Below are 27,649 nucleotides of genomic sequence, written 5' to 3'. Positions count from 1 at the left end.
TCCTCAAAAATCTGGTTTCTTTAAGGGGCAGGCTAAGGATGACAGCCAGCAGTACAAGGTTCCTAAATGCTGTGGGGTTTGTTTCTCTCTTTTTAAATAAGAAAAATAGGACGATCCATAAAATATTTAGTCTCATTAACCCCATAGTTCATTGCACTGAAATACCCTATTACTATTATAATATTATTTCCCACCCACCAGAACTTTTTAGATCTTTGTATAGGAGAGGTAGGTAAGAAAGGGACATACAAACCCCCAACACAATTTGGTAAATTATAGTTTTAATGTTGACACAAGGAACTTGTGCAATGTTTCCCAGCAAGCAAGCAATCAATCAGGCTACCTGAAAAACAAGTCCTACTTGGAGGTCTCCAATATTCAATAAACAAGACACTTTGTCAACACACACCATGATTTACAGAAAGAACAAAGCAAGACAAGGACAATGCAGACAAAGGGATTATCAATACAGTATATGGTATATGCATATTCTTCTGATACAATTTTTTCCCCCTGGTGATCAGTATAGGAAAACAGTTGCATCAGCAGCTCATAGAACTGAAATTTAAATCCTGCTGTTAAGCATATCTGAGAAGGAAATTGATAGAGTCATGTCTCCAGTGGTTAGACAATGCGTGTCACATGGCAGTTGTCTGTTTCATCCAGAAATAGGGTGCTGAAGACGTCATTGAAAAAGGTGGGGTGGTATTGGCAGGCTCTGTCGCAGTCAGGATTAAAGTTCACCTCCAAGATCTGAGGCTGCATAATTCTTCTTCCTGTCAAGGCAAACACAAACATTGCTGCTTAATACAAGCTCTACAGAGACCCCAAATCACTACTTGTCTTTAATCCAGAATTTATAGAAAATGATTGGGAAAAGCACAGAGCACACAGCTCACAATGCTTGAAAAACAATACGAGTTAAAAGAGAAAGAATAAATTTCTGAAAAGGTCCACAAACACAAACAATTCAACATTCAAATAAAGGAGCTTCTCACCATCTCTGCTGGTGTCCCACTTAAGCATCAAGTCAATGGCATATATTGCTCTTGATGATGGATAATCGCAGATGCCGAGAGGGGCAGGTTTAGACGAAGCAACTTGGAACAATTCAGCAAATGCCTTAAAAATACTTGCCTAATAACAGGAAAAAGGTCTCTGAATGAGAAGTGAGGTTCCATTAAAGCAACAAACACATTTCTAATCACTTCAATCATACAGTGTTTTAAAGGGGTTTGTATCAATTGCACTACACAACAGATGAAAATCTGCACAGTATTGGCTTCCAAATGTGCATTTAAACCTAATGCCAACACAGAGAAAGGACTCAGCACCTGGCAATATCCATGGGCTTTCCTGGGGAGCCAATCAATATTATGGAAATCCTGAAAATAGTGCATTTAACATTTGAATTAACCCCCTTCTCAGGCATTATGCAAAATACTCCACTCGTGTAGAGGAGGGGAAAAAGAAAACCCAGGAGAGTTCTGTGAAGACGAGCAGTATAACTGTGAAGTTCTGGCTTTTTTTTCCTGCCTATTCAGTTGTATTTTAGCTTTGTTTAGTTCTGTAATGAAAAATCTTCTACCCATTTATAGCCCTAAGAAAGGTGGGGGAGACATGGAGATTTTAAGAATGTACTATATAGGTATTTTGAAAAACAGACAGATATCCAATCTGAAAGTGAAATAAACCAGGAAGAACACACAGGTGTAAATTTTAGCAAGGAGTTTATACTGCAGTGAACCATTTCCTCTGCAAATGAAAAGATGGTGTAAAACTTTCTGTTTTCTGAACACACAAAGTACTACTTTGGGTAACCTTCAGGATGTATTTTGACATCTCTCTTTTCAGCCCTTGTAGTCTCTTCCAGACTATTTTAAACCCTGTCATATTCTGAGTATCATTAATTGGATACAAGGCTCTAGTTAAAACCAATGTGAATTAATTCAAGGAAATCAAGTCATAGTTGGATAATTATGCACTTTTGAATAAATATGCACAACTATCATTCACTCTGTTTCTTCCAGCTCCTAATTAATATGAAAGAATGAAAGAATTCAGTTTTGTGCATGTTTCTGAACCAGCTCTTCACATTCAGCTTTTTCTTTCAAGCACGAATCACAGGGGAAAAATTAACATCAATGAGAAGGCTCTCATCTACCTTCCTGCATGTTTTATGAAGCTGTAGTATTTGTAGCTTCCTTTTTACAGACAAAAGATGCCCTAGTATCAGAAAATTATCTGTGTGCTTGTGAAAAGTCCCTGTGCAAGGCGCAGGGACAGGCCTCTGGCAAGGCTGCTAACACAGAGAAGCTGGGGCAGCAACAGGAAACTCTGCACTTGAGAGTGGTCAGGACCAGCTGTATTGCTAAGTCCAACATAGAGAATTATCATAGAGTAATCATGGAATAAAATTCTCAAATTATAAAATACAGTTCTCTCACAACCAAGTATTTGAGGGCAAATTACACAAAGTTCTGAAGTAAAGGTTAACATATGATCTCCTTTGTGAAACTGATACGCATGAAATAAGTCTTCTGAGAAAAAAAATCCTAACACAACACTTTTGGAAAAGCTGGGTAAAAAAAACCCAAACAGATCAGGAACATTTACATGACAAAGATAAATTGCTGACTTACTTGTACCGTTGTCCAAGGATATTCAGGATATTGTTTTTCAAACAGAGGAATAAAGTCTTCACAGTGCACCTAAAACAGTTTAGTAACATCAAAGGCTGTCTTGGTTGGGAATGACAAGAGAATGGGACATCAAATGTATTTGCCATTCATACAAATACAAGTAAAGAACGAGGGAATTAAGAGCTCCTGAATACCTTCCTTGTTCCAGGATTTCTTGTTATAAAGGATCACCCTAAGGCTTTGACAATGACAAGCTGTCGTTGTTTGTAATTCTTTTATTGTCTCTATCAATGTGGGTCCTATTCAGAATGTAGGTTTGTATTACCTTAGATAATCACAGACGACTGGGGGAAGGAGTCTAGAAAAATATTTGCTTAGGACTTCAGGTACTTTGAACACCCTGTTTAAGTGGATGTGAAATAGGTTATTTGCTAATAGCCACCAGAAGATTTTCTACCAACACAAAGGCGAGGGAATGTTTTGGGCTGTTTGCCTACCTGTTTTAGTGTCACACCAGGAGCATAATTCATGACAGTGAAATGCTTCTCGTAGTCATCCAAGTCATCGAGTGAAAACGCCCTAAGGAACAGAGCAGCTCCTCAGTTTCCAAGGTATCCCACTGTACCCCGTGCCCGCGGAGGGGAGGGGAGCACCTGTTGGAGAAGCGCAGCCAGAAGACGTCGTAGCTGTAGAGCTGCAGGGGCCTGGCGCGGCGCAGCAGCACCACGTAGCGCACGTCGAACTTCACCAGCCCCACGTCCTCGCGCTCAAACAGCACCGGCTCCTCGATGTATTTGCACACCACCTGCAGCAGAGCACAGGAAACACAGCCCATGTGAAATGCAAGTGTCACTGCACCTCGAGGACTTCGGGGACCCCTGCCTGCACTTCAGCTTTTCCTCACAAACGTGCACAAATACACCATGTGACTTCCTGTCGCACTCTCACAACAGGGTGTGGAATCAAGGAGGTCAGTATGTTCTCATTTGCAAAAATCACAGATTTCTAACTCTGGTGACCTTGTTGTTTTGCAACAATTGTGAAGCAATTCTCTGTGCATTTCTGCACCCCAGAAAACACCTGCAGTCCTCACACCACCCAGAAATGGTGCTGAAGCGAGCTCCAGTGCTCACACACTGTGAGGTGCAGGTAGATGTCGCAGGCTCTCTGTAAAAAGCTCCTGATTCATCTCTTCTTGGCAAAGGTGGTACTTTGTGCTACTGAGCAGAGCAAAAACAATCAATCAGGGCACAAAAGCAGTAATGTTCCCAAATTGATGACCAATGCTAACTATAGCCAATGTGTTTGTCTGCCAGCCTGGGGATTGGCTTTACAGCAGCACCAAGCTGGAGTATCCCTTATTGTCAGAGCAAGTTTTATTTTTTAAATAAGACAACATCACGCTGACTTCACTGCAACAACTGGAGCTGACCAATTTGAAACTGAATCTATTCTGAACTGTATGCTTATGGACAATGTGTGAATTTTGAAGAAAATGAATTTCCTTTGTATTTTCAGACCTCCTTCCATGAAGCAGTTTTTTCAGCTCTGCCCTTTAAATCCTGTTCAAAGCCATCCTCTCTCACCTTTGGGCTGCTTTCCCTGTGCCTGATGATACTGTTCAGGTTGTTGGTGATGTGGGTATCCAGGCTTCTGGCCAGGTTCCATGGTTTGCAGATCCAGTGATTGTCTTCTCCTCTGGGAGAGAAAGAGAGAGAGCAACACCTATAAGTATCCACCTCGTTCATCTGGCTGAAGATCCACTTGACTGGATTCATGTCTTCTCCTGAAAAAATACTTTATAAAGCTGTGGGCTACACTGCAAGAATTAAGACTTTTGCTGACACCTGGGAGCATAAGTCTTAGGCATAAGGCAGAGAAAAGGCAATGATACCTTTCACAGATTTTTTTTTTTTTTCCAGTTAGGGCCTAGCATGATCTAACTGTTTATCTCCTCCTGCATTTCACACCACCAAAAGGGGAAAACAACCCATCAACAGGACAGCATCACCACGAACATGCACAGGTCACGGTGTGGAATCCTTCTGCCAGGAGCCTGAGAACATTCCGGCAGGGCATTGTGCAACTTTTCAAGTCGGTTCCCTACTGACACCTCCAAATCATTCACATTAAATGACACCATAACTCATCTCTTTGGGAAGAAACCACACAGTGTCTCAACAGCTCACATTACAGGAAAATGAAAGCACACCACCATTGTCTTGCTTTCTAGCACTCAGACACCTCCAGGGGCAAAATTCTTTCAGATATCCTTGAGAAAAACCAGCAATATGCCGGTCTTTCCATCTGTCTTTCCAAGTCAGGACAGGATGATGCTTGATGTTTGATGTCCTTTCCTCAACCTATTAAAGCATCATAAAGTGAGCTGAAGATAGCAGTTAACGTCTGTTTAGTTAGTTTGAAAATTCCTATCTCCTCCTTCCCCCATTCCCTACACAGACACTGCATTCACTGTCAAACCTAGATATCAAAAAGGAATTAAGCCACCCCACACTAGGGATACACGGCAGGTGTGCTCTCTCCTGGTCAATGCCAGTCCGTAACAGATTATGTACAGCAAATAATGACCAATGAAACCCCGGGCAGGTATCACCATAATAAGCAAGTGTCACCAAAGCAGCAACCTTTCAACCAGAATACTCCATGCCAGACAGAAGAGGTTATTCAGCAGTAGCTAATGCTGTCTTTCTCCCTTACAAAAACAAAAATCATACTTTCCATCCACTTCAAGGCAGCTGCAGCAGCAGAAAGTGTGGATTTAAAACCCTAAAGCTCCTTGACTGCTTCAGTCTAACACTAAAACTAAATCTTACTTTTGTAACCTTACAGAACCCAAGTACTTTAAACATTTTCCACTCTGGCTTAAGTGCAAGAACAACAGCTACTGTGCCCTGGAAAAAAAAAAATCCCACACTTGTTGCAAACACATTTTGAGGCTTTGTATATTCATTAAACACAAGAGGCAAGATCCTGACTAGGCAATGAGCAAAGGACTTCAACTCTGTATTCAAATCACAGCAAAGTTTCTGGGTTTCAAACTGCATTGCTTAAATAGTCTTACCTAAAAAAAATACCTAAAAAGCTCCCACTTTTCAGGTAAAATTCACTTGAATATAAATGCAGCAAGAGCTAACTCATGGTGGTGCAACAGCTGCCAAGACCAAAATGTGGGCTCCTGGTCTTGGAGGAAAGTGGGATCAAGACAGGACAACACCTAAGGAAGAGGAAACACAAGTCACCTTCTGTCACGTTGCTGGAAGTAGCTGATGAACTGAGGCAATTCTGTCTGGAGGTTAAAAGTCCGAGGCAACCATCTGGGCCCATCTGGTCCTCCAGCTCGTCTAGCAATGGATGCCAGGCAGTCTTTGACAGTCAGGAGGTTCTCACATGGGAACTGATTCACCATTACCTCAGGCCTCTCCTCACTCAGCTTCCTACAAAGCAAACAAGTGCTTGGTGAAGGGGGAAGGTTGTGGAGACCTTTGGGAACACAGTTTTTATAGCAAAAAAATGTTAAAAATGTATTATTAGGGGAACAATGAATCCTATAATTAATTAACCTATAATCTTTGAAGTGTGAGAAGTTGTAGAGGATGTCTGCTTCTCCCTCGTTGTCTGTGAATACAAAACGGGGATGTGTCAGGTTGTTGAGGACTTGCTGAATGTCTGTGAAAACCCTAGAAGAAAGAAGCACATTAAGAGAACTGTCAATTTAGTTTCTGAAACTGATCAACTCATGCTTGAATAGAAAAAAAAGTTTTGACTTTCTACAAGAATTATGCTTTTCCTATATACACACTTTGTGACAATCTCTTCTTGATACACAGAAACAACTTCAATTGAAGAGGGATAGATTAAAAAATTGTATTTTGAGACAGAAATCTTACAGGTAGTTTAGCTTCACAAATATAACAGTTCATGATGACTAAATCCCTGACACAGAAGCACTAACATGAATCCACTGAATAATTCAGAAATGAGAGCGACCTTGTGAATACCTTCACTCCTGAAAGAGCTCTAAAAATCAACCTGCTGTCACCCACGTGAAAGAAAGTCATAGGAAATCTTGTCAGTTTCATTCACTAGCTTCAGAAGATTATTTTTGTTTGTTCAGAACTTCAAACAACCCAAACATATAAAGTAGCTATATTACGTATATGCTGGAAATACACATGGCTTTGAGGTTTGATACAAATTCCCTCTCACTCCCATTTAAAATCACACAAAACCCCAACCCAAACCTGACAGACATTTCAGAATGTAACCAAGAATAAAGCAAGTTGTTGTATATCTTAAGAAATTTCCCTCTCAAATAAAACCAGTAACTTGGATGCTAAAATAAGCAGATATAAATAATGGTTATTTTGATGACTTTACAGCTTAAAGGGAGGCCACTTAATTCAGAATTCAGCATGTTGATTCAAAAAGTGAGACTGTTTTTTTATATCAGTCTCATGGTAAGGGAACATTTAAACAGAATAAGCAACCACTAATTTTTTCCATGAGAAACTACTGTATTCTTCCTCCTCTCCAGATCTATTCTTATCAGGTGTGGAACTTTCCTCTCCTCCTCCACTATTTACCAACTGGAAGATATATACTCCCCTGAGAGACACTTATCTAAAAAGATGAGCTGCAGAAATAGCCCAGTCACAGGGGGAAATAAATTCTTTAAAAAGCAAAGTATGTAAGGTGCTTTGCATAGCTCCATGTGTGAGATATTTACAATAGTTATACTATTTATGCTGAAGCCTGTAACTGAGAGAGAGGACTTCACTGTGGATGAAGGGAATTAGCCTGCTGAAAGAAGCCACCAATCATTCCTCATTGTTGCAACAGAACAAAGTTAGTATTTCCACAGAGTCCCACTAGCATTTCTTCCTGCAATTTGTGGCTTCTTGACTTCTCCTTGTAAGTCTGCACACTAGGAGAAAGTGTAATACCAAATCTGATGTACTGGATCTATTGCAGGTTCTGCCAAACCCACAAGCTCCCCTAATATACACTGGTTTGGAGCAACTGTCTGTCCTTGCTGAAGCAAAAGGAAATCAAAGGGGTGACCTGAAGATAAAAGGCCAATTATATAATGCTGTAATGAAGTCCTGAAGCATCCAAAATCTCCACACAAATATGCACGGAAGAACACATGCAGCACAAGAACTACTAAAATTTAAGATGCTCAGAAAACCTCTAACTGGTTCCTTACAAAAACACCCTACAAGTCACCATTCCACAAAGACCCAGTGCCAGAGCACTCAGGATTATGTATTTGAAGACTTGTTCAAAGTGCAGCACAAAAGAAATAGGGGAGCTCAATCTATCTTTGTTAAGTGCAGGAACATCACTGTAATAAGATGAGGGAGGTTAAGATTAGAAGGAAAATAAGTCCATTTCATTTGTTCTAAAGTTTTAAGTTTCTCCACCCATTCTGTACACTATTCTCTTACCATCAAGTCTTGGGACAGTCAAAAGCTCTGGAAAGCAGATTATTTCAGTTTGAGAATGCAAATCTCCTAGAAACACTATGCAAAATTAATGTATTTCACTGCCAACATTTATCACTGAGTTTAGTGGTCAGAGTCCCTCAGGTACTTCAGCCTATCCAGTATTAAGGCACACATTTGAAACAATCAGATCTCTGCACTGAAGAACACAGACTAAAAGGGCAGGCACCTGACAGCCACTGAGGAATTCCTTTGCTGTTATCTAAGGAGCACATAGGATCTTCTCTGGCATTTTCCTTGGGTTTAGTTAAATATGTTGGTACACATTTCTGTGTCTACTCTGGTAACACACACAAAAAGATACAGACAGGTAAGAAATGCACCAAGTCCCATTCTGGCTTTGGCAGATGGCAGAGCACCTACACTGCAATCCTGTAGTACCAGCCAAGCTATTTTGGACCTTTCATTCAGTATCAGGGACACACTGAACTAATGAAGCCAGCTAACCATACTTCCCAAATGATGGGGTTTTTCCCCTTGTCTCACAGAAGTCCTGGTAGGGATGCTATAAAGTCTGGGATTAAAGATGATATTTGGTAAAATTATGCAAGTAAGGTAAATATGTTTAGATGTTACTTCATTTGCTCAAAGTATTTAAAGCTAAGAAGCAGTTATGAGAATCAACTCCCACAGCACAGAGCTGACAAGACCAACCAAAACAAAGAGTTGTCTCCTAACAACAGCTCTTTGGACATTTAAAAAAAATAACTGATGTAGCTGAAGAGAAACATGAAAGAGAAGATCAAAAGAAACAGAGATGATCAAGCTCAACACAAACTGGAAAGACTTTGCCTAATAAATCTGTCTTTGAAGCATTTAGTTCTTTGATTCACCTTTTTTTCCATTCAGCAATCAGCACAGCTGGATAGAACAATCTCCCTGGGGCAGCAGTTACTATGCTACAAGACCTAATTGAACCTATAATTTTGCAGTATCAAACTACTTGTACTCAGTCCCCTGCTTTTCAGAATTCAGGTTAAACATTTATTTCATCTTCCATTCTCAGTCTTAGCTCTGCTTTGATACAAGCTGACTAAGAATTTGTTCCAGGTTCTAAACTTTGCAACCTCATGCCTTGAATTTCTTCTGAATCCCCTAAAACAGCAGCAATTCACAAAGCAGAGCACACACATTATTAACAGACTTCACACATCTACTCAGCTCCATATGTTCCTATCTGTCCGCTCGTGGTGACAGCCCTGAAACCTTCAAAGCTTTAAAAGAGGCCAAGAGCACTGGAAGGCTGCAGCTCCCAGTCAGTCAGTCATCTGGACTCTGAGATGCTGCTCTACTCATGGAGGAACTTTAGTAGACAAAATTCAGAGCATGAGAAGGATCCTACAGCCTTCTGCCCAGATATGAAAAGGATAAAGGAAAAGAGAGGAAAACTCTTAGGAGTACATCGATTGGGCATGGATTAAATTCCTTAGAAGAAGAGCAGGAAGAATTTGATGTGTTTCCCCCTCCCTCCTTCCTTGCCTAATGTGAATGCCATTCACTTGAAATATTAAGATACAAAATAAAGAGGTAAGCAGTGAAAAATGTATCAACATTTCCCAACATTCTCAATATTTCTTTCTGCCTCTATCAGAATGCATCTGCCTTTGACTCCTGTATCTGAGTACACCAGATGAAAAAAAGCAGTTTTTGCTTTTCCTCACAGTCATGTAACCAGAGATTTCAGCTACAAAAGGAATCTTGACTATCACTGGGCAAGTTAACAAACGCCTCTACACAAAAATGACTTTGATTTCCAGTAGTCCTTCTCACGTAAAGTTGATCTAGGGAATAACAAATCCACACAAGAAGCTGGTGTGTGAGTACATCTACCAAATACATTTTAGTGCAACTTTACCCCTTAAGCAAAATGTTTCAGGCAAGAACTGTGATCCCAGTGTCAAACACCCCAGAGTGCAACTCACAGCACATGCTAAGCGATGTTTTGTTTTTCTGGAATAAAACCAGTAACAAGGCAGCCTGGCCATGCAGCACTACTGCTTTTGCTCACAAAAATCCCTTATCTTTGCAATGTTCTTCCAGCTTTCTTCTGAAATGGTTTCACAGCATACGGTCCGCTTTTGTAGCAAACACATATCCAATTTAAAACATCCCAGGTTTTTATAAGATTCCTGTTTGGTAATGCCATCTGAAGAAGGGGAATAGTCTGTTATATTCACACAGCACTGAGCAGCACAGGTACCCCTGTGGACATACATGCTATAATGCAAAAGACAAGTCTTTAGTCTATCTTATAAACCTTAGCAATACTTAGTGAAAACAACACTGTGTAACTTAGCGTTAAAATATTACGCAACTTTTCTTTCACCCAGAAGGTGCCACTTATTTAAAAAAAAACCCAATAAACCAAACTAAATTTATTCTTTAGAAATTCTGTAAGTGACAATTCATTCACTCTGAAGAATAAATCCAACAGGAGCAACTAGTAAGTCAGAATCTTAGGCAAGTGGCTTCATATAACCACACCTTCACCTTCCCTCTGTTGTTCAAAGCTGGAAAAGGCTGTTCAGCCTGACCACACTGCAATACTGCACATAATCCTGGTAAGAAAACATTTGGTTTGTCAATACGTACTTGAAAACTTTGTCTTTGGCATAAACTGGAGGATTTATGACTAGAGGAAGTTTTTCCTTGTTTTCGGCTAAAATTGCCTGGAAAACAGAAAACCACAAGAAGTTAATTCTAGGCAGAATGAAAGAATCCATTGCATGTCTTATTGGCCTGTTCTCTTTGGTACAAGTGAATTTCAGTGAGGACATTTTGACAATTCTATTATGTTGTGTGATATGCTGTTCAGAAAAAAAAATATCAGTACAAGAGCAGAGGCTGAAGGAAATCCTATCAGTAAAAAGGAACGAGAAATAAGGCTTCAAGACCAGGGCACATCAACACTGTTGAAAGACCCTGAGAAATTCTTGTCTCCTAAACATTAAAAAAAAATCTCAAATCACAGCCAGCCATATACAATAGAAGACAAAGTTGCTGTATTTCCAACAAAATGGAAGACCGACCATTTAGTTGTGATGCTTTGTTACAGATGACTAAAAAAATTATAGGAGGTTGGAAGCCAATTCTGCTCCTGTGAAAACGGGCAAAATGTTTTTTGCAGTCTTCAGCAGTAACCATGACTGCAAAGTCTCTCTCCATCCTGTACAGCCCCCCTGTGACTGGTAGAAGGAAATACACTTTTGGATCATTGCTGATGCCCTGCCGAAGGAAGCAGCTCACAGATATTCTGGGATAGAAGAAGTACATCTTGAGAAACAAAAGCAGCTGCTGCTGTGCAACAGCTCTTTGAATTCCAGCTGCTCCAGACTGCCATAAGTTGCAGTGGTGAAGTGTCTGTCCAGTCACAGAGGCACCTCTTTAAGCCTGGTAGAGGTAATAAAATCCTACATGAGTGGAAAGAGAAGCAAAACCACAATGGTAATCGAAGATCTTAGACATCACCTTCTAAAACAGATTGGGCAGGACAAATACAAAATAATTCCTGTAGTCACCTAAGAATAGGAGAGCCTGTACTTTTAAGGTGAGAAGATTACAATTCTCAGAACAGTATCAAAGGATGCATTATTGTTTTTTGCAGATCAAACCCAGGGAGCTGTTGACATCTCCCTAGTCCCAGAGATACTCCCTCCATCCCAGACATTTCATCAGAAGCTACTTCCCCTGACACTTGTTTCTGCAATCATTGCCCCATCATCAGCTACAGTATCATTTAAGTTACAGCCTTTGTGGTCTGTGTTGGAAACCAGAATTAGGTAACAGAACAAAAAACAGGTATCAGAAAGTTAAGCCACCATGTTGCTGTAACAACTCTCTTGTTATTTTACATATAATGAGAACTGTCAGCAACACGGTATCTCTTTCTAGCTGTGTCACCTGTGGCGTTTAGGGATGTGCCATGCCCTGAGCTATTCTTCACTGGTCTGTCACCAGTTGAAACTTTCATCTACTGCTAGATATTCTAGAGTAAAAGAAAGCTCTGTTGGTTGGTTCTAGCATCAGTAGGGCTCTCAGCTCTTCTCAACAGCTCAGTGGCAGAGACAGTTAAAAAAAAGGTTACTTTGAAAAGATGTTTTAAGGTAGAGTGGTAAAGGAGGATACTGGACCCATTTGCCACACACAGTTCATTAACTTGACCTGATAGTACCAAAACAGAATTAAAACATGGGCAAAAAAGTTGCCTTATCTGAGACCAAGGCACTTTTGCCAAGAGAACACATGTAAGAGAAACTGTGGGTGCATTGCTGTTCCTCATTTGTTAATGCAAAGTACAGCTCTTCCAAAAATGCAAAATCCCAACCAAGCAATCTGACTTAGGTTACAGGACAGCCTAGCTATTACGAGTGTATACCTTTATTTAGCAGAAGCAGGTTAACTTCATTTCTGACTAGATATTGTTAATAACAAGCTGGAGAGAGCATTTTCTGCCTCTCATCCATCATAAAGAAACAGACTGGGATATAGATTCATCTTTAGAAGCTGTACTTTGAATACTATTAGTAGCCAGTACATCTTCCTCATAGGTATCAGTTTCCTCATTCTTCTAAGAAGTGAATCTTGTGCAGACATTGTTCATGAAAAGGAGATTCCAAATATTAATTTCACATCCTTAAAATATCCCAAACTTTTATTAGAAAGGAAACAAACTGAACGAGTACTTTGTAAGTGCCATCAAATTAAAAATGTCTCTGCTCCAATATTTAAAGGTTCTAAACCACAACACAGCCTAGTATCCAGTCTGAAAAATGTAACTTTTCCTAAAATAGTAAACCAAATCTTTCTGTAACTCAAGACTGAACAGCAATGCTACAATAACAAATCCAATCAATAAGCCTATTAGACCATGTATCAAGTATCCAACTGGATGATGGATGCCTCATATGAAGTACCTTGTAGTGTGCTTATAAAAAATGCTGTGCAATACAGCAATAAAATATTAGAACTCATTTATGTTGCTCCAGTATTTAAACACTTAGATATTACATATAAGTGTAGCACATTTCTTGTCTCACTGTGCTTTGATTTGTTTTTTTTAATTTAATGGCTGTCCTCTGAATCAATCTTTAAGTTTAAAAAGAAGCAAAATCAGAATTCTTGCCATGCTTTTTTAGACATGGAGCCCCTCCTTTAACTAAAAACCCAAACTATGCTAAACCATGACATGTCTCTTCTTAATGAAGATAAGATATGGAATTAACTTGTTAAAATCATACCTGGTAATGCTCATCTGGTGGCTCTGGAGTAAAACAGCTGACATCCACCACTTCAGTAGGCACCCACGGTAACAAAACACACTTCCTGATCAGGCGATCCGTTTCCCCGTGAGCATAATCACGAGTGACTTCATCTGCAGCAAAACCAGGAGAACCTTTAGGAACTGCCTTTCATCTCCCACTGCAAATCTTCAAATGACAGCTGTACAGTCAATACCAGCACAACTTTTGTTATTTAAATGAAAAACTAAGAGATAATTAAAGAACTGTGATAAAAAGAGTATTATTTAGGATGCTTATCTTCTCCACATGACAGAGGCATAGGGTGGCCCCTGATTAAGATTACAGGAATAAATCATTGGCCTGGTGTTTCCCAACTTTCAGAGCCTGATGATTTGACTCAAAGCTATAAACACCGACTTTAAGGGATTTTTTTTAAACCCCTCAGATGACTGAATTGTTAGTTTCACTAAGGCAGTGATGCAAGATTTAGGTTCTCTATCAATAAAACAACAGCAACATTTTTGGACTGATAAAAGGTCTCTATGTCAAAATATGGAAATACCAGACAGACAGAACATTATATTTGACAGTGTTACAAGAACACAGCCATTTGGTCTTGAAACATTTGTTCTACTGTGAAATGCTCAGTGATTTCTAAGAATTGGCCTGTTTTCTATTGCAAGCATTTAAGAAAACCCCAGCTCCTCAGACACACACACTTACCACCAGTTTCAAGGTCTCTCAAAGGCCAGAGAACCGTGTAAGCAATTTGTTGAGGCATATAAAACAGAGGTGCTGTTGCAAAACTCGGCTGGTCTGAATGCTGAATGCGTGATCCAAATTCGTCCATGATGTACCAGACAGGAACCTTTTCCTCTGCAGTCTGCAGGATTAAACAGAGGGAGACATCTCGCACACGCTGACTGCAGGAAAAGCTCCGTGAGACAGAGGCAGTGGCAGCGCCCCTACCCCACTTCTCAGATTCCTGCTCTAGCCAGGACTGTGGGCAGGTGCTCCACACAGAGTAATGCTCTCAGCCCTGCAGCCCTGAGGCTAAGCCAGCACTCAGGCACTGCTGGGAAGGAATACCTGCTCCCACCTTGACTGCACACTCCCATCCTCTTTCTCGTGCTACTGCTGTTGCCACCAGACCCACTTTCCCTGAACCAAAGTAGCCACTTAAGAGAGCTAAACCACCAGAAGGCTGCTTGGTAGGATTAGTTTTCCTTCAGTTTTTATCAGAATCAATTAGCTAAAAAGTGTTTGAAGTTTAAGAGTGAAGGAGAGCAAAACTGCTGCCTGCAGCTGGCTGCGAGTGCTGAGGCTGCATTATCAAAGTGCCCCTTCCTGCAACACTTGCCATGAAGAAGTCCTGAATGAGATAATAAACTTTGAATTGCTTGGTAGCACTACTGTGGTCTTTTCACAGAGGCAGAAATAGAGCAGAGAGACTAGACTTAAGATATTCAAGCAGCACAATCCCAGAAAAGGGAACAGAAGACAAGTTTAACTACAGCTTGAATTAACTGTCTTCTGGAAAATCACACTTCAAGTGGTACCACACATAATTCCATTTGACTCACAAGCTATTCATGACAAATTGAGAAACAAAGAGATAGGATAGAAAATACTCAGAGATACTGTTCAGATCTCCCTTTTATTTAAGGAAAAAGTATGAACCTGCTTCTCAGGGATTTTTCTGACCTGATTCTACTGTGAGTTAAGTCTGAGCTTAATTGATAAAGATGACCAGTCCAGAGAACAACCTCAAGATCCTGAGCTAATAGGTGCAATCTGATCATGCTCTCACTGCTCAGGGTTAGCCCTCCCCATTCTGCATAGGGCTGAGGCCAAAGAATTCACCTTTCTCCTCTTTAATTCAAAAACCTCAAAAAAGCATTGGAGCTCCACTGCAAACCCTACAATAGGATTTTCAGCTGAACCCTGAGGGTTGTATTCTCTCAGAAATGTCCTGTGCGCACTTGAAGGTGTTTGAAGGCTCAAGACACACTGGTACAGCGCTGAAGGACTACAGAGGGCAGGGTGACCAAACCTGGTGTGCTCTTACCCACACACCCATAAAGTAGCAGCCCTTACAGTAAGTTATGCCTAGGAACACTCAGGCTCCATCCTGAAGCCAGCTGGTTCTCACCTGAGGGTAAGAGAACATTTACACAGTCCAAAGTAATTAGTACAGGGAATTACTTGGCAGTGTAGATACACCCCTGGTCTGTAAAGCACTCTGCACATGTGAGGAAAACTGCAAGCACTGCTGAAACACTTTCATGCAAAACATCTGATTCTATGAAAGGTTCTTTCCTTCACTATGAAAAAATTTGAGTAGGAAAAAACCCAACATAACATACAAACAGACCTCCCACTTAGAGCCCCTTTCTTTTGCAGCAGACTCTTCTCTCTCTAAAAAATAACCTCTAAAATTTCTCATCAGAAAGCTGGTAGCAAGCTGCTGTGTGTTTTATCTCTACACTGCATTTGCTCTCCTTCCCAAATAGGAGTTTACTCTGAAATGCCTGTAAGGATCTTTGTTAAGATCCATGTCCTGGAACGTCTTCACCCCAAAATTTCTAGCATCCTGTAGAGACTTACCCCTTGAGAGAGCTGGTAGGTCTGGTTGTATTTCCACATTTCCTGCAGCACCTGCTCGATGCTGCCCTCGTCTGGGACCTCTCCGTGGAAGGCGATGCCCATGAGGTTGGCCATCCTGTGCAGCAGGCCGGGCACACGGCGCAGCTGCTGCCGGGCGTGCTCCACGCGGTACGTCCAGGCGTGGTCGATGAGGAACACGCTGCAGGAGAGTTTGGGTGCTGTTACACCCCGGCATTCTCACGCACACGCAGCCACATGCTCTGAATAAAGGCTGCATTTCCCTGTAGATGGTGCGATAGCTAATCTGCTCTTAGTCACAAAGTCACTCCCAGAGCACACACCGTGGCATTGCAGGGTAGGAGCAACTTTCCAGCAGCAATTTACACTCTGGTTTTGTTCTAGAAAGCTTATGGTGCATTAGTGAGCATTTCCATGGAAATGAGGAGCAAATGAAGAACACTCAGTTCGTGAGCTTATTCCCTTTAAAAGCCACAAACACAAATGTCTTCCCTTTTAATCACTTTTAACTCTAGGCATCAACCTGGTATTTTCACTGAAGCAGGGAAACAACACATTATTTTGAAAAATTATTTGAAGACCTTGTTAGCCACGAGGTCTGTCACATCTACTGTCATCTGTAAAGCCAGGCGGACAAGTCAGATCATCAGAAGCCTGTATATGCTATTAAAAGAAAATGAGCAAAAACTTTTGATTGTTTCAATTTGGTTTGGGGTTTTTTTTTTTGGTGGGGTGGGGTGTGTCACCAAGTTATTTTTAGAAAAAAATGCATTGTTTAAAAAAATTACAATCTAACCCAAAATAAAACTATACATATGTGGCACCGCTTCCCTTGACAAGTTTAATGCTTGTTTAGGCTGCATGACTTTTAGAAAAACCCACAGTTTTTCAAACAGAAGGGTTCTCCATATTTTGGTTATATCATCTGACTGAACCAATACAGAGAAAAATCTGAATTCTACTTGCTAGCAAAAACCCCAAACCACACAAAAACCCCTCCACAACACCCATATTTCAGAAAGCTAAAAACATGTCAGCTGTCACATAGGGCAAGTATGGCTGAACAATTATTGTATCCCAGATTCCACACACACATGAAACCTCATTTAGTTTTAAAATTAAAGGCTCCAGATAATGGTAAGGTCAAGCTCTTTGAAAATGTTAGCAAACAGGTGCGTTGGTGTTCTGCTCCTACATTCACACACCTAAACGCTGCAAGGAAGCCCAGGATTATCACAGGAGCTGGTTTTGAATTTAAGTCCTCACATTTAGAAAGGTGATGACTTAGGGTAAAGCAGGGATGTAAAGGCAGATACTTGTGACTCTTTGCTGGTTTTACACACCGAGCCTGATTTAAATTTTTAGATTTTGCATGTTTACCTAAGATCTAGAAAGTACGAAAGGTCTCACAGAAGTTTTATAGAACTGAGTAGAATTGCATTTAGATCTCCAGCAGAGATGACTTCATCTCAATGCTTTTTATTAAATACTCTGTTCTATGTTTGAAACCAGTAAGAATACAAAACGCACTGCTATAATATAAAGTTGTTTCTTACACAACTTTATTCTAGTTTTATAGATGCATCTTAGCCTTATATTAATGACAGATAACCTGATTTGAAGCAACAGAACAGTAATTTGATACATTCAATTATACATGCAGGCACATGACCACCCTCTTGAATTACACTTTAGCCGACTGAAGGGAATGTACTAGCCCACAGAATATTACTGTGAGTACCTTCTTGGCATGAGATTTGTGGATATCACAAGTATTCCTTCAGTGTTTTTTTCCACAGGCACAGAGTCTTGCAGATACAAAGGTTTGTTTTATTTCTGCAGAAATCATTTCAAGGTTGCCTTTTCCCTATTTTCTCCCTGAGTTTACTAAAAGCAATTTCTAAGTATCTTCCAGCACGATTTAAAAAGGAACGACATTAAGATAATTGCTCTTCCAGCACCCTCTGCAAGGTGTGCTTCACAGCACACATCTCTCCTCAAACATGCAGCTATGTCTTAGAGTTGGAAAAGAGGATTTCTGAATAGGATCAAACAAGTCTCAAAGCAAACTGTCTCTATCATTTTAGGGTTTCACACTACTCAAAGACTGAACACTGTTTTCAAAATCACAACTCACCTATTGGGATTAGAAGCTTGAAGCCCATTCTCATTTGTTACAATAACTTTGAAACAAGGTCCATTTCCAGGATTTGGTTTCTTTTTAAATTGTTCTTCCATTTCTTCATCAACTTCTTCCTCCTCATCCACCTCTTCTACTTGCATTATTCCAAAGTAGTCACCAGCATCAAATACCTGAGATGGAAAATGCACCAAATATCATGCAATTGGTTAAGACAGAGCCCTGATATGCACGATGCAACACCTGTAGATATTTTTTTCCCTGCAATCTGATAAAAATTGGCATTTTTAACTTAAGAGATGAATGAACAACACTGTTTATTCTTTCACATTTTAACAGAGCTGTTTGTTTGGGAAATTTCTTTAGTTAATATTGGCAGGAAGCTTTGTTGGTTTCTCTGGCACCAACAGGTCTACTAATGATTGTTTATTAGTTTAATGCCTCATTAAGAATTTTAGAGGGTGAAAACAGAATACCTTTGCTCAATCTTTGCTAAAATCAGTAATTTAAGACCTGCAAAACCAGGTGTTACCCAGGCTCCAGAACCAACTAAAGTACATTAAGGTCCCTGAAGAAAAAGAGCTTTTCCCAGTTGAGTTCTGAACCAGTTAAGAAATCTCAGCCTGTTTCCCTCTCTCTTCTTTCCCTATAAAAGAAACCATCAGTGCTCACTCACTTCCAGATAAATTGGGAGATTCCTTATAGTGTTACATATAAAGTTAAGTTTTATACACTTATCTCTACTAAGGTGCTGAAAGGGGTTTGTTTACATTCTTGCCTACTCTGGATGCAACAACTTCATCTAGAACATACAGAAATTAGGGCAGGCACCACACAAGACTCCCTTGCTAAACAGTGGGCTTGCATATCTTGCAGAACCAAGACCCTGCTGACAACTTTCATCACTCCAAAATGAACATATGCTTTTGGGAAGACAAAAATATGTAAAGCCTCAAAAGACTGTTGAAATTCTTTCAGAGAGAATTATTTTTTTGCTAGAGTCACTTACACACCACCTAACAAACCAGGCATGGGCCGACAAATCCTTTGCTTCAATCTAATATGACTAAAAAGTAGCAGGGAGGGAGAAAGGTCTAAAGTGTGAGCTCTGGAGTTACTGGTTCAACACTCCAAACCCAGTTACACACAGCCTGCAACGCCAGATTACTAAAAATCATTACTTCTATATATTGACAACTTATTAGTTGTAAAATCCCAGCAGCAGCAACAAGCTTTTATTCGTTCAGGTGAGTGTTTCTTCAGGACAACTATTTTTGCTAAGCCTCAACAGGAGGGTAAGGAAATCAACTCCACATTTGCGAAGAAAGGTCACCTAGAAAAAGCAGACAACTGCTCAAAGAGGGAAGAAGTCAGCAGGGAAACAACCACTACTTCTCATCTTAAACCACAGTTCATAGAGCAGATCCGAGTGGAGAAGTATCTGAAATTCCCTTCTGAGGAACAGGGGATGGTATTTTCCTCTGGGATGGTGAAAGGCAAGGTGAGATGAAAAAAAAGCCATAGAATGTCTTGGGCTAGAGGGGACCTTAAAAGATCATCCTGGTTCCATCCCTGCCATGGGCAGGGATGCCTTCCAGATGCTAACAATAGCTAACAGCTATTAGCTGTTAGTAGCAAATAGCTTCTTAGCTAACAGCTTCTCAGCTAAATGCTAAGAAGATGCTAACAGTATGTTGGCTAATACACACATAAGCATTTTTTTAGGGTAAAGAAAATTACTTTGCAAACAAACTGACCAGAGATTAAAAAAACATCCATTTAAAAAAACACCCAGAAACTTAGTTTTTTTCACTTCAGCAGGTATCAAAATAGCAGTTCGAATTTATTTCTAGTTTTACAGTTGCTAGTAAGCAGCATCACAGTCTCTTGCTGTTCTAATAGTAGCCTCCAATGCTTCTTTAAGTTTCTGCACAGTTGCCTTGAAAATTTGTAGTCACTGAAATTCATGTAGCTGCAGGCAGGTTCCAGCAAAAGGAAGAGCTCTTCCCTGTGCTCACCATTAATTTTTGTCAGGTTGGCTCCCAGTTGGGTGAGCTCCCTGGTCTGGTTCAGGGCACAAGTGCTAATCCCAGCCCACGGCAGCCAGCAAAAGCAGCGTGCCAGGAAACACGTTCCACTCTTCCCTGAAGAGACACTTCACTGCTCCTGCTGCTGGATCAAGGGCCATCCTCAACAACCTCATTAGCCAGCAGAAGAAACGGCAGCCAAGTGACTGGCAGTCATTAGAAAATGAAAAGTGTAACTGTGACTCAGGGGAGCCACTTGACATGTGCTGCAGCGTGGCACTGCGTGTGTTTTCCTACACTATCTTTTGTCTTAAGGAGTTTGTCAGAGAGGGATACGAGGTGAGCCAGCGGCTGACTCAGATTCAGCCTTCGCTCACGACAGGCTCCACCCATTTACCAAACACCCACAATGAATATCAAGTTCTTCCACAACAGTAAGGGGAAGCTGCTGGGTTTATATTTTATTAAACATCATCCCAAGACTTCAAAAAATGAAGGGATTCCAAATGCCCTAAGCCAAAGTTTTGATCTCTCCCTCCAACAAATCATCAGATGCATGAGCCTGTAGCAGCTGCATTTAGCAAAACAACTCTACTTTTAATACCTTTACAGAAATACCTTAATGAAAAATTTCTCCTAGAGAAATTTATAACCTTGTAAAAGTGAATTATATGCATCCCTGACCCAAAGCAAATCACACTTCCCGCACAGCAGCTCAAGACCACCTTAATCGGTGGCTTTTTGTGAGCAGTTCAGTAGTGCACTGATGGGTTTGGCTGAAGCACCTCGTTGTCAGTGTGGATACACAGACAGTTCTGTGTCTCCTCTCTTCCTCCCTCCCTTTGAGCCAGGCTGTCACACTGAACCTATTAACACAGAAGCTCCATTAAGGGAATCTTAAGTAAGCTCCTTAAGCAAAAACCAGCTGGATAAGATCACACACCAATTTGAAACGTAATCTTTGGCTTGAAGCAGAACAGGGAGACCTCACATTAAGTATTCCACCAGGGCAGCTAATAACCTCTAGAAGATAACAAAATACCAACACATTCCAGTGGCACAACTGCTTGCAAGTAAAACATGTTTGGACAAAATCCCTCCCTCTTCATGTTCAGTGCAGTTCCAACCTAACCAACCCCAAGGAGAACTTGATACCAAAGCAGGCACATGTCATGACAATTACCACACAGGCATCTCCAGCAAATTCTTTCAAGGCACACTGCAAACTGCCCTGAAGGCCACAGGTAACCTCTGAGCAACAGGCTGCCCTCCACTGCTCTGGAAAATAAAGTCTAGGAATATTTTCATGCTGCATTCCTTCTAGTAATTAATTAAGAGACTCCATTTCTAACTGGGATGAAACTCTAAGCAGTCTTTTGCCAGCAACATCTCAGGGCTACAAAAATCTTCCTGCAATACACAGAAGCCTGCAAAATAACTTAAGGTATGGCTGGAATAGAAGAAAAAATACTATTAATAAAATTAGATACAGGCACTGTATTTTCCAGGCTTATAAACATACTATACATAGTTTAGCCAACAGCATAACGACCACTACACTAGAAACAGAATTTTAGCACTTGTAGTGAATGATTACACATGCATGTATTTTATTTTTCAAGTTTCTGCCAGAAACACAAAAAAAAAATTCCTCCCAACAGATGCTGAATGGTAAATGCAAAATGAATAAATAAAGGCAGGTCTACCAGTCTAGCAGTTATAGCATGTTTTGAATGAGCAATCCAATTACATAATGCTCTCAGAAGGAAACCTGCTCCAGCAGAACCCAAGGTAAATAAAAAACAAAAACCCAAACCCTCCACTTCTCACAGGCTTTATTGTACTCAGTGGAGGGAGGGTGCATTCACTCTGTGTGTTGAAACACGTGTGAGAGTGTTGGAAAACAGCTGCTCGGGCTGGGTTCTAGAGGTATTGATGCAAGAGATATTTTTATCTGTACTATGGATGCAAATTTTTCAAGTTCTATGCTATAAAGTTTTAATCTTTGCAGCAGGTTAGGACAAATGAAAAATTCCTTCCATGTCACTCATGAAACAAGGAAACTCATCCTATGCTCCATGTTGCACTGGTTTTTTGCCCCCTTATTCTTTATTATGTAGATTCCCAAAACGTTTTCAGCCCTTCCCCTCGCCTCCTTTTGTTTCTTTACTGCTGCTCCTCCAGCCATTCTGCATGGTCCAGTTCTAAGTACTAAGCCTGTAGCTCTGTCTCTACCTCCTCAGGAGGTCATCCCAGTCCACAGCACTCCTCACAGTAGTGAGATATCCTTCTCCTGGATATCCCAATCGTCTCAATATCCTTTTGCTCTCCTTCTCGACAAAACCCAGAAGCTGCAGCAATAGACACAAGCACTCTCAGCAGCTTACTTTATCTTCCAAAGCTCACTGAAATAATTAAGTCTGTTTTTCCACACACACTGGAACACTTAGTACAGAAGAGCCTGCTCAGCAACCACTGCAAGTAAAATGAAGCAGCAGGAGCAGCCTGCTGCCTTAGGGAACGTGCTTTCTTCCTTCTGCCTTTCGTCATCCCAGCCTCTGCAAAAACATCAGCACCACGGGTCTCTTCTCACTCTATTGTTTTACCTTCTAAATGTTACACCCTCCCAGCAAAGCTGGTAACAAGCAAGGATTTCAGCCACAGGTCACAAATCTCAAGCCTGCAATAGGTCACAGCACAGATTCAGTTTGCTACCTCCAGCTTCATACTGGCACGTGGAAACACACACCTCTCAACTTTGCGTTTCCTTAGCAGTTTTATACAGCCTTCTGTTCTGTCCTCTTCCAGGACCTAAGCAGAGCGTCCTCTTCTCCTACCTAAGCAGAGCAGCAGGTCACTTGCATGAATACTTACTGAGGGGAGTGTAATTCCACATGAAGTTTGTGACTGGGCATATGCTGGAGATAATGTAGATTTATCTTCTCTGTAATAAACATGTATTCCTGCTATTAACAGTACCAGACAACAGACTGAAAGCAGCAGGAACACATGCAGACCGTTCCTGACTATAAACACTCACATCATGACCTGCAATGCTTTTCTCCTGTCCCTACTTTGAAGCTGAGATGGGGAAAAGAAGCATTCAGGTAATTAGAAATTACTTGACCTGTACATGGGCGTAGAACTGCAGCCCCCCTCTCCTTCCCCACCATCCTATACTACCTGTTCTAGTTGCTTTCTCCCACTATCAGATCTCTTTCTCTCCCTAGGACTAGAAGTTCACCTCATTCATATTTTCTTCTTCAGGCCGACTCCTCCAGACTCCCTCAAGCACTCTCAACTCTTCAGACAAATGGTTTCGGGTTGCGTCTCTTTCCTGCCTCAGTTCCTTGTTCCTTTACTCCCACAAATCAAAGACAGCTTTCCTCATCACTAAGGCTGGGCTGCAGATGTGCAAACTGAAAAGAAAATTTTTAAATACAACCCGTGTCTTTACAATCTGTTTAAAATCACTCCTTTTCTTGACTTTGTTTCTCTTCCCTTTCTCATCACAAAGCTCCAGGAAGCAACGGTTGCTACACAGGTAAAAAGGGATACTCCATCCTGGAGTGTGTCTGTGCCTCCACTCTCCCTTTAGTTCAGGGCCAGGGCTCAGCTTCACCTGAAAAAAACTGCCCAAGCCAGGTAACTCATGAACACATGAGATGAGCTGACTGAGCTAGGCACAGTTAAAAATGACAGATCTGTGTGGAAGTGAACTGGGAAAAAAACCCTAAAAATCAGGCAAAAGCCAACACAAACCATAATGGAACATATGATAACATCCCAAGTCTAATACTACTACTGTTGCTGGTTTTTCTTAATTCTCTTTCGCATAAAAAGCAAAGGGTTGAGGACATTGTCCTGCATTTGGCTGGGACATAGTTAATTTTTTTCTCAGTAGCTGGTAGAGTGCTGTGGTTTTTTAGGTTCATCACGTCTCTCCAGTACTGCGTCTCTCGTTACCGGCATCTCCAAACGCTTTCAAACTTTACGCCGACAACAGTAAGACGAAATCAGATATGCACAATACACCCGACGCCTTTTACAGCCCCGAGCTGCAGTTTCGGTAACACAACCCACACCGTGCCTTTCCCACTGTTCCCTGCTAGGCAACAGACTCTCTTCTTCACCCAGGCGTGGAGGGGCTGCCCTCAGCACCACTCTCCACGACCACGTCCCACGGCCTCCGCTCGCCGCCGGCTCGGGGCTGCTCCCTCAGCGCCGCTCTGCCCCGGCTCGGGGCTGCCCTCCGGGGCTGCTCCCTCAGCGCCGCTCTCCCCGTTCCGGGGCCGCCCCCAGCGCCGCTCACCCACCTCTCCGCGCAGTTTGCGGCTCAGGCTTTCCCAGTAGCGCGACGGGACCCGCGATGCGCGGAGCGCGGCCCCGTGCAGGGCCACGAAGGCCGCCAGAGCCTCCTCACCCTCTCCCGCCATGGCCGGGCCGGAACGCGCCGGGCGGGGCGGCCCCGCCGGGGGCGGGCGGGGAGGCGGGAGCGGCGCTCGGGGCGTGCCGAGCACGGCGTGGGTTCGGCCCTGGAACCGGGGGTCGGGGGCGCCGGGAGGGCAGCGCCGGTTCCAGACGCCGCGGAGGAAAAGGGGCCTGAGGAGGCTTCAGTCTGGTGAGGAGATGCGGGTTCTGCTTCTCCTTTGTTCTTCTCGTGCCCTTGAGCTTTAATAAAATGACAGCGTTCGTTGTGCAGTGCTGGCCACAGTATTTTTTTTTTGAATTTATTTTCCCGGCGTTTTAGGGACTTTTCTGGAAGGCCCCAGCCATAGCCCCTGACGCGGGGCGTGAGGCATGGCAGGTGCTGACTGCGGGCCACAGCAGTGGGGATTGCTCTCTGAGTTGTGATGCTCAGGGAAGACATACAGTGTCAGTCATTTATTAAATTAAAGCTTTTTTATTTTGAACATTAACAAGGGAATTTTAACATGTAGGCCTGTCTTAAATATCTGTCAGTACAAGAGGGAGGTGTGTTTTTTGCAAGCACGTGTAGCAGAGTGCTGGCTTCCCAGACCCTTCCTTGGATTAGTTTAGAAGAGATTTCTAAGAAAATCTCTTCATTCTAAGATTCTGTGGGGAACAGCCTAAGCCAGTTTAACCCGAGGCTTTTTAAACATTTCTGGTAGCTTTGGTCTTGCCTCAGGTATGGTTATAAAGCTCCAAGAGCAAAGCCAGGTGTCTGACACTGCTCAGAGCACAGGTCAGGGCTTTGCTGTGCCCACATGGCTCCCTCTGTGGATTACTGTAGTGGTTTGGTTTGGCTAACCTATGACAATTACCTGTGCCAGAAACTGTGGAAACTCCTTTTCCTGCCAGCCTATCCTCAAATCAAGGATTCAACTTCAATGCTGCTTGGGCTGGCAACACAGCACTGTGCTGGGAGGGGTGCCTTACAGCCCTGGAAATAGTCAAGAAATAGGATTTTAGGATCTAGTAGCTGGTCAAGAAAGCCTCACATTCACAGACTACAGTCAGTGGAGAATGTGCCATGTTGAAGAAATACCTCTTTGCTCTCTGCCCTCTCTAGTTGCTGGACTGGTGTCCTCTGTAACTACCCAAGAGTAGCAACAATCCCCTTCTCCACATAATCACAGAATTATTCAGGAAAACGGTCTATATATTAAAGGGCTGCAGTAGGTTGGCCGGACAGAGAGGAAGTAGAAAGAGAGAAAAAATGGTGCCTACGTGCTGTAACTATACATCACCAGTTAGCATCTGAGGATCTAACTCAAATCTCCAGGTTGGCTATCTGAATAGTAAATGCAGGCAAATTTTCCTGTGAGACTGTGTCTGCCTCACCATGTGCTGTGCTCCCACATTTCCTCAGCATAAAGGCTCCACTAGGATGTCTCTAAGGAGACCTCTCTGATTAAACAGCAGAAGATCAAAAAATAGTTGGATTTCCAGTGTTCCTTGACTGCGTTCCCACCCTGCTACCCTGAGTTTGAGCACATTTTTTGCTAATACTGTGGTTTAGGGAAAGAGGATGGCTGTGGTGTTGATCTTGCCCTAGTATTGTAAAATGTGGAGATTTGACCACGTACTAGTCCTCCTGGGGACCTTACTTACTGAGAAGGCCACCCTTCCCTCATTTCTGTCTTTGTCATGTTACGTAGTTAACTCAAATATTTTACTTACCTTAAAAAAAAATCCATCTTTTTTCCTTAAACAGACCAGGGAAGAAAAGTGTGGGGTGTTTTCCTGTCTTTGTTCAGTAGAGCGACAGTGATCATGTGTTGTCCATAGGCAAGGGGAATGTGATCCTGTTGGAACATGAGATTTACATAATTCTTTTTCTCACCAAGTGTAGGCAGGTGCTTTCTCACTGCTTGTTTGCACTTCCACCTCACTTTGGATGGGAGTCCTGGCTGCTGGCCAGCTGGCTGTGGTTCCAGGCTGTTTGTGTGAGTTTCCAGGTCTGGGGGCTGCTGCTGATAAACTCCAGGTAATAGACACAGTGAGAATCACTGAAGTTAAGCCTGTACGTGGGCTCTTCCCTGACTTTGTCCAGCACTTACTTAAATGTGGTCTTACTCAGCTGCTGTGCTTGGCAGCTTGTTTTACTTTTTTTGCTGGTTTTCCACAACAGGAGTAATTCCTAGAGCAGGGAGCGGGGGCCAGCACTCACCATTCTACCACTGCTTCGAGCAACATGAGGCTTTTAGGAGCAGTCCTTCCTACTCTGATGTAGATCACCTGTGATGCCAGAGCCATAGCCCAGGGATACTACTGCCAGCCTCTCATGAAAGCAGGTGTTTGTGGATAATCTTTGTAAAGGAAAGTCACCACAGTATTTTATTCTGATTGTTTCCTGAGGAAGAGTGACTGATTTACAGTGCCTGAACAGTGCAGCCCTTAACTCAATGTGCTTGTTACATTTAATAGGTTACTTTACATAGGCATTCACAGAGTATGCAAAAAGGTCTCAGCAAGGCTGAGCTTACTAGCACCACCCCAGTCTAAAATAAGAGGACTTAGCCTGCTGGCACTGTCCACAGGAAGCCAACCCATGGAGCCCTCGAGCCTCTCAGTCACAGCAGGCCCCATGACTTATCCACCACCACCACATTTGGTTCCCACCCTGCAGCAGTCTGTAGCAGAAATTTATCATGAGTTAGCAGATGTGAAGTAGCATTTGCCCCCAACAAACACAACTAGAGTTTTTCAAAGTTTTGCAAGTCTGGCAGTTTGTGGCTTTATTCCAAATGTTTATGGCTATCTCGTCCAAATAGATCTGACGTGCATTCCTCACTTCACATTCCTGTTGTTTTAACATGAGAACTTTCCTCTTTGCCAACATGGCATGGAAACCTTGTGAAGAGAGGTAAGGATATAAGGGGCAGAAAACTTAACATCATAGTGAAAAGGAGGTGAAGGGACATATTTTTGGTGCATTTGACAATAAACCCTCTAATATGTTATGAAAGAAACCATTTGCTTTCAA

General features: G+C 42.0%; 1 protein-coding gene across 1 annotated transcript; it reads right to left on the bottom strand.

Annotated features, from left to right (window-relative positions):
* Positions 1–264: 264 nt before the first annotated feature.
* Positions 265–24,674, bottom strand: TTLL12 (tubulin tyrosine ligase like 12). Its single transcript, XM_048300581.1, has 14 exons — positions 24,516–24,674; positions 18,170–18,345; positions 16,015–16,213; positions 14,131–14,290; positions 13,405–13,538; positions 10,760–10,836; positions 6,224–6,340; positions 5,903–6,097; positions 4,229–4,340; positions 3,296–3,447; positions 3,140–3,221; positions 2,643–2,711; positions 999–1,137; positions 265–776 (listed from the first exon to the last, which is right to left on the bottom strand). Exons 1-14 carry the CDS (start codon positions 24,633–24,635, stop codon positions 625–627), a joined length of 1,884 nt encoding a protein of 627 aa, XP_048156538.1. The 5' UTR covers positions 24,636–24,674; the 3' UTR covers positions 265–624.
* Positions 24,675–27,649: the final 2,975 nt, after the last annotated feature.

Source organism: Corvus hawaiiensis, chromosome 4, assembly GCF_020740725.1.
Source record: "Corvus hawaiiensis isolate bCorHaw1 chromosome 4, bCorHaw1.pri.cur, whole genome shotgun sequence".
Lineage (NCBI taxonomy): Eukaryota > Metazoa > Chordata > Aves > Passeriformes > Corvidae > Corvus > Corvus hawaiiensis.
Note: the sequence above shows the minus strand (reverse complement) of the source record. Positions and strands in the feature narration are given on the sequence as shown.